This window comes from Colobus angolensis, unplaced genomic scaffold (genome assembly GCF_000951035.1).
Source record: "Colobus angolensis palliatus isolate OR3802 unplaced genomic scaffold, Cang.pa_1.0 Scaffold409, whole genome shotgun sequence".
Taxonomy (NCBI): Eukaryota; Metazoa; Chordata; class Mammalia; order Primates; family Cercopithecidae; genus Colobus; species Colobus angolensis.
Window position 1 is genome coordinate 1,220,869 of NW_012117477.1, and position 11,792 is coordinate 1,232,660.

Consider the following 11,792-nt stretch of genomic DNA (forward strand, 5'->3'; position numbering starts at 1 on the left):
GGGCGGGGACTGCCAGACTGGCGCGCCAGCCGCGCCAAGCATCCATTACGCCTCTGCCAGACCTGGGCACTCCAGGGAGCCGGTGGCGCCCTCGCTCGAGAAGGAGTCGGGAAGAGGAGAGTGGCTTTCGGGAAGCATCTCCTCTCAGGAAGAGGCGGCGGCGGCGGCTTTTACGGAGAGAAAAAGTAGCAGCTGCACTTTGCCTCCAAGCGTCAGTCTGACACGCGCTCCCTGTAGCGATGATAACTGACCTACCCGAGAGAACGTGCACAAGGAAAGTGAGGGAAGGGGGTTTCTTTTCTTCCTCTAGTCACCCCCAAATGCCCCAGGAGTCCCGACACCTGCTCCAAGCGGTTCCCAGCGCTAGCCCTTGGGTACTGCGGGCCGCCTCGGGGCTTGTGGGCTCCTAGAACGCCAGCTCTCGGTCGCCGCTGCGCCCTAGAAGCGTCGCCGCCTAGAAACCGGGCGAACTCGCCGCCCGCCAGCCACCGATCATCACCCTCCCTCCCACCGCCCCCGCGCCTTTTATATATCTCACTTCTGCATCTAAAGAATTCAGCCTCCTAGAATCAGAATCCTCTTCACGTAGCTTGCACCCAGAAGAGCAAAGCGAACTAGACATTCTGGCTGCAGGAACCTCTCCCCCTAGTGATGCAGTTATTTATAGCCCAAACTCCAGCCCGAGTCTGCGTGTGTTCGCGCGCGGGGCTTCGCCGCGGCGGTGAAAACTTTTCCTCTGGTCCGCTATTCCAGAGGAATCACAGGATGCCAGGTCTGAAGGTTTCTGATCGCTAACGTCAGGGGAGTAGAAATGTGGTTTTGGAGGGGATGAGTGTGCCTTTCTAGCAGATGTCCGTCCATCTGCAAACACGTAATCGCCAGCTTGGAGGCACGGGGTTCTCTGAATGGGTTCAGCATCTATACAGGTTGCAGATGTGGAAAGTGGGGTCAGAAGGTCAGGATGAATGAAGGACTAGAATGTGGCGTCCGGCTGGAGGGGGGTTTGAGTGAACTAAGAGGGGTGCACGATGAGAATAAAGAAAAGCCGCACTAAGTTTTCAGAAATAGATGAATCAAGGACCTACATGTGAGCCCCCCAACCCCCCGCCCGATAACCACCATGACCTAAATTTGAAAACAGATTCCTCTCCCTCTACATATCAGGAATAAGTAATTATTTCTCTTCTGATTTTAAGAGATCGAAAAATGAAACTTACATACACAGTTTGAAAAATCAGGGACGAGGGGATGAGCGGGAGTTCGGGGTGGGATTGTGACACTGCTCAAAAGCAAGAGACTTCCATTGCTAGGGTTTATTTTTCCCCAGCTCCAACTACAGGCACCGAAAGGTATTTTACCTTCTGTCAAAGGTTCAAAGGAGAAGGAAAACATAACATATACAGGCTTATCTATAATAGCTTGCCAAATAAAACCTGCCTTCTCCTACCAGAACCAACCCTCAGGGTTCAGGTCTTTGGCAAGGTTTGGCCATTCGGATTTCTCAATTGCTGGACTACCGGGCAAATAATTGGGGACTTGGAGTCGCCCAAGCGGCATCTCCTTACAAATTGCACAGCTCCAGCCCGCCCCCTGCCTCCACCGCCCAACCAAGCCCGCTGGACTGCAGCTGCCCCCACGACCGCTGGGCCTGACGCGCAGCGCGCGCTGAATGGAGACATCCCAGGCCCGCGGATCGCGCGCCGCACGCCGCGCTTCACCTCCGCGGCGTTATTGTTCCGCGCTGGCGGCCGAGCGCCAACCGCAGGACCGCGCCGCCGCCTCCGACGCAGTGAGCACTTCATTAGTAACCCGAGCTTTCCGAGCTCACCGAAGTCTCGGTCCCTCTGGGAAGGCTCCGGGCTCCTGCCACTCGCCGGCGGGCTGGCGGAGACGGTAGGGGCTGCACTTCCCAGTCTCCAACCTAACTCTGGCCGCAGCTCCCACAGAAGGCGAATAAGGAGAGAAGGAAGACAGAGCTAGAGAGAGATGTGACCCGCCTGAGGTACTAAGAAATAAGCTCGCCGGCCGTTCCTCCAACCCCACCCCACCCCCGTTGCTGCTCACGCCCTCCAGACTGCCCGCGCCAGAATTCCCGCACCCGTCGGATGGACGGCCCCCGGGCACAGGGCTGCAGGCGGCTCGGAGCAGCCCTGGCTCTCGCTCGCTGGTCCGCCAGGAGCGGCCCGAGCGGTGAGGGGGCGGGGAGCCGGCGGGGGAGGGTCGCCCGGCGCCGGAGGCGCGGCCGGCGGCGCCGCGGACGAGCTGGCTTGTGCAGGTAGACAGCTAAATAAATAAGTCAGAACAAACTTTGCTTTCCCATCACCTTACCTTCCTTCGCAGCCTGCGCCTCCCCCGTGTGTGCAAAGCGGAGCAGCCAGATGTAGCATAAAATAATCCATGAAGGGTACCGAGTTTGAAAAACCATGGTGCATGAGCAGGTTTTATTTTAGGTTTCAGTTATCTTGAGTCGTGGATTTTTAAATGCTGTTTTTTCCGAAGTAGCTTTTGTTTTATTGTGCTCCTTGCATCGATTCCCCTTCTCGGTCCCCGATCGGCTGCTCCACGTTTAGCTTTTTTTATTCCCCCCCCACTCCTGTTGCCTCGCACCGTGTTTGCTGCCTGCAAGTCTCCGACTGCAGACCGGCCGCTTGCTCCACACTCCAATAATATCAATTAGGGGGGAGGGGGCGGGGCTCCGAGCCGAGAGCCTCCGCCACTCGGGCTGAGTGGCAGGCACAGCCGGCCTGCCAGGAGGCGATTTCCAGGGCCAAGGGGCGGGTCCTGGTGAAATGACCGCCCCGGCCTCGGGGGCGGGGTCCGAGGCAGGAGCCAATCGGTGCCGAGCGGAGTCAGGTTGCTGGTCCAGGATTCCCTCCAGGTTCTGAGCTCGCGCTAGATGTTAGGAGGAGAACGAGGATGGCAGCAGAGTTGTGTGCTGCTGTGGACGCTCTGCTTTTAGCAACCGCAGCTTTCGCAAAGCAGAATAAATCCGAGAATAACGCTCCCAACTTACAGTCTTTTCTAGAGCTGTACTCCGCGCGATCTTTTAGAAACCAGAGGCGAGGCAAGCCTTCTCTCAGCTACCAAGCACGGAGCCCGGACAGTGAAATGAGCTGTACCTTTAAGTAAAGTGTCTTTTACTTTTTTGTTGTTAGAACCTCCGCGGGCAGGGTAACCTTGTTTTTTGCCTTTTTGAAAAGTTTCTACTTCTCTTTTTCTGTTACTCCAAGAGCAGTCAGCTTTGGGTACCACCCACCACAATCCCTGCAAGAATAAAAGTAACCAAATGTATTATGTTTAAACAGTGTTTCCAAGAGTTTGCAACAAGCTCTGGCAAAAGAAACAGAGGAAAAGGGAATGGGAAAGGAAGTCTTTTGTTGTAAGCGACCCTTCACCTCCGCCCTATCTTTTCACCATAGTTTGTTGAGCGAAGTGGGACGTTAGGAGAGAACCTTCTGACGGTTGCGTATCGTTTTTTAACGCGTTTATCATTTTCTAAGGTTTTCCTTGGATTGTCTCCTCTTTGATAGTATTCCATTTCGCTGCATAAATTACACATAATTTTAAAGAATGCCACTACGTATTAAATTCATAAAGCAAGACCTTTCTCTTCGCAAGTGTTTACCATTTTCGGGAATTATTCAATGCTTATCTTTCAAAGAGAAACTAAGAATAAAAAAAGTCATAACCAATATCTCCAATTGAATTCATTCAATCCGAACAGCAAGGAAGGCTGAGTAGAGAAATCTGTTTTCCGTTAGGCAGTTTTGGACACTGTGTAGGTAATAAGAGGAAGAACTTTAAAATTTTAATTGCCAAATCTTCAATTTCAAAGGTCACACAGAGTAATTGATCACATGTTTAAGATGAATTTCTTTTTTTGTCCTATATTTCTTCCTTTTAAAATATTTCTCATTTATGATTTCCTTTTATTTCTGATAGATACAAGGTTTGATCTCACATAAGACTCCCAACTTTTTCCAAACTTTCTATGTGGAAATATAAAGTAAATTGAGTTGTTTCTGATGTTTATAGTAGAGACTTCTCAAAGATGACAGCCCCCAGATATTTATTAGTATTTTATGTTAAATTGTCTACTGTAGTTTTTATTTGACTAATAAAATAACATGGAAGAGAGAGATGAAATTTGTTCCTTAACCCTCTTTGATTCTGTAGTTTCTGAAACATTTCTTAAATGTTACGTATTCCTAGCCATTATGCCTATTTAATATTTTAGAAAGTGTATCAAAAAGCATCTTAAGTGCCCCTTAAAGGATGCATAGAAAATGTAAATAGATTAGCCTTAGAAAGAGACAAAAAATGTGGGGAGATCACAGTTGGTATAGAGGAGGTGAAGCTTTATTTATGGAAATAGATGATTTAAGGATGAAACTTGTAAACTAAAACATGAGAGTTAAAAACATCAATTCCCGCACTTAGTCTTTAGAACTCACAGAACTACAATCTCACAAATATTAAACCACTTCTAATAGTTAAAATGAATTCTCCAGAATTTCAGCACTTTCCCCAGGGTCTCATCCCCACTTTTTAAAGTGACACCAAGGTAGCCTTTAAAGTTTAAAGTATTCCTTTCATCTATTGAATGACTAATACTCAGTGATGTGAATACAAATACTTTTCCATTAAAACCAGGAAACCAAAGAAGTAACATCCTTTACTCCTCTGATGAGTGTAGGTGGTATAGTGAGTCCTCTTTTGTGTCCCTTCTCTCTGTCAGACACAGGGGCATGTGTAGCTTTACTCTTATTTTTTAGAGACAAGAAGCTTCACATTAAATGCACATGTGCCAGGCTGCTGACAGTTCTCCCTGCATAGCTGCACCATGATACTCATTTTTAGGTTCTTCAACCTTCTCTTCTTTCTTTTGTAGTATTTAGATGTATTGACAAAGAATTCGGAGCATTTAAATAAAAATAAATGACAGTCAAGAAGACAGTGTTCAGCATACAGTATATGTTTAATATATAAATTTACACTCGACTGTATTTGACTAATGATAAAGCATATAGACCTATTTGTACATGAAGTCACTGACATAAAAATAATCAGTATAAAAACTTTCTCATTTTAAAATAACATTTAATGGTGAACTTCCTCACACCATTACAGTTTATTTTAGCTTCATTTCTATGATTTAAGCATATTATTTCTAGAACAATTACTTTTAATAATGTGATGTGTTTGGATTTAAAGTGATTTCAAAAGAAACTTGTCTTCCTGAGCAATACCAAATAGTGTATGAGACCAACACTTGTGAGCCAAAGCAATAATTCTGAAAACTAGTTTTAAATGTTTATGCATTCATTGTACAATTAAGTTGATAGTGTTGTCCACATGTATTTAGTGAATTTCAAGTAAATGGAAACAGAGACTAAGACTTTAATATTTCAATTTTATATCCCCTCTGTTGAAACATCTATAATAAATGTATAGTGGAAAGATGAAAAATGCCTCTCTTCAGATACAAAGGACATATACCCAATTTTAATGCACTTTGTATTATTTTATTTGTATAATTACCAATAGTCGCATCACTGGACATGTAGGAAAATGTACAAATTCAAGACACACATTCCAAATGAGGATACATCTGCTATTTTGTTTTAACTTGTTACAGTACTAATATTTGCCTCACTGTTTACCTCTGGGAAATATTCTCTGATTTTAAGAGAGAAATAGGAGTAAATTATAATGACTTCAGGGAATAAGTTCTATGAATTTTCAAATAAAAGAAAAGGATATACTGTGTTTGTCTAGTATTCAGGCCATTGGAGGGCAAAGGAACAGTTGGAGATTTCAATATGTTACAAATCCAAGACTGTCAAACTAAATAGTTAACAACAACAACAATGAAATCAAAGGGCTGTTTCTGTACCCACTACTTTTGTACTTACCATCAAAATGCATTCACAGCTGGCAAATGTGAAAATGCAAGTTCATCACAGAAAAAGGGTAATTTAAACTGAATTAGAAAAGGTACTGTGCAGAAGAAATTGATTATAAACAGAAAAGAAGCATTATGTCTCAGTTAATAGATATTATAGAAAATTGGGTCCTGTGATTTCAAAATATAAACAGTCAAAATATACACAATGTAATGCTAACATATTCATATTAGCATTATTTATGTAGTGTATATAAAATGTTTATTTGTGGTTTACTGTAAAAATGTGCATAAGCTAAGCTCATTAAAACGTATTATTTACTAATTTTTCTAAGCTCAGATTTAGCTGAAAGTATAGAAAGTCAGAGGTCAGAAATTAAATCATAGGTCAAGAATGTATTTTGTGCTTTTGTAAAATTTCACACACTTTTATGAGGTCAGATAAATGACTAAAGTTCAGAAGATTACAATTATAATTCTTTAAGTACAATTTCCAAGTTAATTTGAGACAGTTTAACAAATAAAAATATAATTTATATCTAAATTTTGAGTCTACTTGAATATTATTGCTGAGGTACCACTGAAATTTTCTAATCACTTAAAGTATTAAAAAGTATTCAGTCAAATTACTCTTTTTTAAAATCGTATTAAAATAACAAAATGTAGCTGGGAAAATGTAGCACTTTATACTTGAAATCAAGTAGCACATGTTCAGGGCTCTTAGTGGATTTTTTTTTTTTTTTTCAAACTTGATTTTGCATGGGGAGGCTCTTTTATTCCATTACTTCTAGTTCATTTTGCCATAAATCACCAGGACTGATAGGATGAACTGGCTTAAATTATTCAAATTACTTCTACATGCTTCCATGGTTTCTCATGTTGCAATTTTTAAGCTCTTCACCCAGAGGATTTTTAGGTATCAAGATCTGTGACAATTCAGCGACCACCAGGGGGCAACAGGAACTCTGGGTGTCGTGGACAATCAAGTCTACCCTGTACAAGGTAAAGATGAGTTAATTGTGAAATTGTGTATTTGTGCATGTATATATACATATATATTATGAATATATAATATTTGTCTCATTGATTAAAGTTTCTTTCTCTCTGGGTACCTATGCCAGCCTACAAAATGCCTTCATAAAAATTTGTGAGATGTCCTATGACCTATTTTAGTCCATAGAGGCCAAGTTAAATAAATAGGCTCTCAAAGGCACTTTAGAAGGTGAATTATACTATGGAAAAAGTCACTCCAGTTTTGTTTTTGTTTTTGTTTTTTTAACGAAACCTAAGAATTGTGAGTTTCCAGAGAGACCTTAGATATACTCTTCCTTAGTCTGTTCCCGCTTATCTTAGTCTTTCACCCAAAGAACAGGGCCAGGCTGGGATGAAGCATGCTCTGGGACTTGACAGTCCAGAGATTTTAAGGATCCTCTGAAGTTCCCAGAGAACTTTCTAGGCTGAGGAGTATTTTAGACACCACACCTCATCCTAGTCTTCTGCCGTGGTTAATACTAAAAATGAAATTCTGTCAAAACTTGCCTGACTAATCTCAAAAAGGCCTAAGAAGAGGTCTAAAAAATAATGAGTTTCTATGTATCATAATAATGTGAAATTTCTGTTTTAGAGAAAGAAATGCAGAAGTAGTGCCCCCTAGTTGTGAAATTGTAAAGCTGTGGACATTCTCTCCATGGAGGAAGGATAAAATTCTATACATACCAGAAGTGATATCTTATAATACCTCTAGACTTGACATGCAGTTGTTCTCTTTGAAGAAAAGGCACATTTGTATAAGAGACAAGGACCTTCCTGGGAGGAGAGGATCCAAAACCTATCCCATTTTAGTTTTAACAGTATTAGAAGCTCTGAAAGATTAGAATGGTTCTGACTGAGAAAGAAATGAGCCCAGGTATCACAAAGAAGTGCTCAGTGTGAGGGAAACAGAATTAAGCTTAAAATTTACTGGATGAAGACATTTGCTGAAACTCAAAGGCCTTGGAACCCAGCAACCTAGCTATGGTATTTATGCTGATTACGCAAGTATGAACTAAAAGAGCTGTGCCATTTTAGCTCAAAGATGAAGTAACATTATAGCATGGAGGGATCTATATAACAAGACGTCATACTAAGTACAGCCAATTTTTATAAGATATACAGTATGACAGTGATGTAACTAAAGTCAGTAGTGCACTGAACATTATAATCATTTGGACAAAATATAACCCCTTTGGACTGAGTGTATGCCTAGAGATTCTCAGGAGGAATTAAGGAGAGCAGAAGCCCTCAAAAGGGAGATGCTAAATTTGCCCATTTGGACAAGCAAACTTAAAAAAGATAAGCGACTGTATTTCTTCTTGATAATGTGGAAAAAACTGATTAAAGATTCACAATCTGACTCTCATAAGATTCCAGAAAGAGAATGGTGACCAAAACCTCTATCAAATGTAGGCATTTCATGTATTTATTAAATATAAAAAGGCACTAGGGACATATGCAGATGAATAAATCATAACCCAATACACAAAAGACCTAACACCCATCATGATGCCTTTGTGACTCATGTTTCTTTTTGAAAACAGGGAGAATATCATATACTTAGAGAAGTAGGTAACCATTCAATTTTTCTGTGTTGATCTCAACAGTGATGATATCTTTGTAATTGCACTATTGACCATAAACTGAAATAAAGTTCAATGCACAGTAAGGATTTTTATCATCTGACTTGTCTAAAGTTGTTTTCTTTTCCCCTCCCTGCACTCATATCAGATAGAAAATTTCATAAAAATTTTACATCATTTCAGATTTTATGAGGTTATTATTATCATTGTTTAGTTTCATAGGCGCATTGGCGTAGATAAGCTACAGAATTAACCTGGCACATTCTCTATTTGATTTTAGATTGATGAAATGACTGAGGTCAATCTCAGTTTAATTAAGTATTTTAATATCTGATAGTCACTCTTTCAGCAGCCTTTTAACAAGCAGGCTTCGGTGGCGAAGTCTGTGAAACTTAAAAACATGAAAATTCTGGCAGAAAGTTCCTTCATTTAAAGATAGATGATAACCATAAAAGACAAAACCTACTTTATCTACCTCACAAGTACAGAGAAAAGAGAAATTATCCTGCATTTCAGTAAGGAAGGACAAGATCCCTTATGAGAGTTCTTTAAGATCTCAACTTGAAATTAATTTTTCTATACTATCATATCTTTGTCTTTATTTTAACAAATTATAATATATTTGCATATACCTTTGATTTAAACTTTTGAGGGAACAATTACTTTCTAAGTTTTAATGAAATGCAGTACAATAATTACATGCATATTCTTAGGTACTTTAGAGAAAGTCCAGTGGATCATCACATTTTAGATAAATGGTAGTTGTGTCCATTTTAGAGAATTGGCAGCTCTGGCCCAATCAGTTATACTTGCTTGGAAGGCTATAAAACAGGGAAGAGAATGATACTGAATGAAAAGGAAAGGAAAGTAGTAACATACTAGAATCCATGTTAGAGTTCTACCTGGTCAAATATCTTAAAATACGATGAATATTTAAAACAAATGCTCTACATTTAGCCATTTTAATTTTTAATTAAGGTTAAGACTTAAATAGATCAATTTTTTGATCAGAGAATGAAAGTATGAATTTTATATAAATTGTGCTGCTATAGTTATATTATGAATATATCTTTAAAGTTATAGTTAAAATTTGACTAAGTGTATTTTGTGTACCATTGTACAAAATGTGTAATTTTGCATTTTTTATGTTTTATAGATTAATCTGAAATGTATTCTCTAGTAATAGTTGTAATTCAAAATGTAAAATTTTCAAGGCTTGCCATTATAAGGCATTTATCTCAATGCTAAAGTAAATAGTTAAAATGTATTTCTTTAATGGTGTCTGATTTATCATAAACATAGATCCAGAAATATTTACCTATTCAAATACACATATCTATCATTTCCAAGGTCTATGTGTTGCATAGATTTTGCATATTTCTCTACACCCAGTAGAAGCCATCTTAGTCTCTATCCAAACTAAGCCTAGCCTTAGGAAGACAACATTCAAAGATTACGAATTAAATATTCCGAGGACCATTGTTTCATTTTTGAATTAAAGTCTACGTCTGTTTTTCTAAAATTGGTATTCAAATCTCTTAAGAACAACAGTGTATGTTCCATAGGTAAACTTTCCACTTCCCCATCCCTCTAATGGGATCCTTGTCCAGAACCTGACCTTATGCCTTAGGCCTTGTTAGTTACTGATACATCATCTTGATGTGGACAACTGCCATCTGCCTGGATGTGAACTGCTCGTCAATGCCTGACTTTTCCTCCACCTTTTAGACAACCACTACTATGTTTTTCTGAATCTGTCTGATGTCAGCCATTTGCAGATAGTATCAGTCTCCCTGTCAAAATATTTATTGAACAATATACAACTTGCTTTTCTAGGCTACTTCCATCACCTAAAGATCCAAGCATTTCCCTTAGCAAACCTAGTATATCTTATTCCGGCCCTGACCGCTTTCATTTTATCCCATTCTGCAACATTTAGCCTGCAATATATTCTCTGCTACATGATGAGGCACTGAAGAATTCATTCAGATTTTGGGACATCATGTTGTAGTTACCATATTGTATTTGAAAAATGACTGGTTTTAGAGGTAGTTATTTTTTCTTCTCTTTTTCCATTCTTTGCTTCTTCCCTCCTTTATTCTTTATTTCCCTTCACTCATCACACTTCAGAAATACATTTTGCTCTCTAGGTTTTCGCTAGGTACTGGCATGCAAAAATGACTATGAAATGTTCTCCCTTGTGGTCCTCAAGAAATACTTATTTTAGTATATGGCAGAAGTACACAGTTAACAGATACTGCCTTTTAATTGAGATAGGTAGATATCTGATAGATATATTCAGAGCAATAAATCAGACTGGAGAGCATCCTGTTAGGGACTGACATTGTAGATTGACCTTGAGTTGCCAATAATAGGTGGTCCACCAAAGGAGAATAGAGGAAAGGAAATCTCAGGGAGCAAGATAATATGTAAAGGGTACAATGGGTAGTATAAAAGTTACACTTTATTGATGAGACACTACCCTAGGCATTTTAAGCTGAATAAATTTAACTTGGAAAATTAGCTGCTCACCAAATTTTTTGAACATTATTGTACTAGTTATACATAACTGCATAACAAATTAGCCCAAAAGTCAGAGGCTTAAGAAAACCAATATTTATTATCTCATAGTTTTTGTGGGTCAGAAATCCAATCAACTTGGCCGAGTCCTCTGGCTCAGGGTCTTCCACAAAGTCACAATTAAGATGTCAGTCTGCACTGTGATAATCTCAAAGCTGAAGGGGAGGATTTGTTTCCTAAAACACAAGTGACTGTTGTTAGGTGTCAGAAGACCCACTTCCAAGATCACGTAGCATAACAGTGGCAATCTTATTTCTCACTGTCTGCAAACTGTTCCTTGCAGCACAGACCCCTTCATATGGTTACCCACAACTTAGCAGTTTGTTTACATCCAGAGCCAGGACCACAAGGAAAAGACAGTCAGAAAGGCACAAGAAAGATAAACGTCACCATCTTTTTGTAAGTTAATCTCAGAAGTGATACCTAGACTTTTCTGCCCATTGCAAGCCAAGAGGAGAATGATATACAAGGACTTGAGTACTTGGATTCAGGATCATTGGGACGATTTTAGGGGCTGTCACCCATGAGACTGAAGAAACTGGCTTTCGACTGGTCCTCCAGGAATGATCACCAGATCAGTGCAGAACTCTTCAACACTGACACTTCTGCCCTTGAAACCACCTGTGGAACGAGTTTCAGAATGCATCTCTGGAGCAGCGATTCTGGAATCAGGAAGCTGAAAACAAGAACAA

The 11,792-nt window shown here is 40.2% G+C and overlaps 1 protein-coding gene across 6 annotated transcripts in view; it reads right to left on the bottom strand.

Moving 5' to 3' along the window:
* EPHA7 (EPH receptor A7) overlaps positions 1-2,667 on the bottom strand; it is a 178,354-nt gene extending 175,687 nt beyond the window's left edge. For all 6 annotated transcript variants that reach the window (XM_011956033.1, XM_011956031.1, XM_011956032.1 and 3 more), the window contains exon 1: positions 2,329-2,667. In XM_011956033.1, coding sequence (XP_011811423.1) covers positions 2,329-2,425 — 97 coding nt within the window. In that variant the 5' untranslated portion in view covers positions 2,426-2,667. The remainder of the gene's footprint in view (positions 1-2,328) is intronic.
* Positions 2,668-11,792: the final 9,125 nt, after the last annotated feature.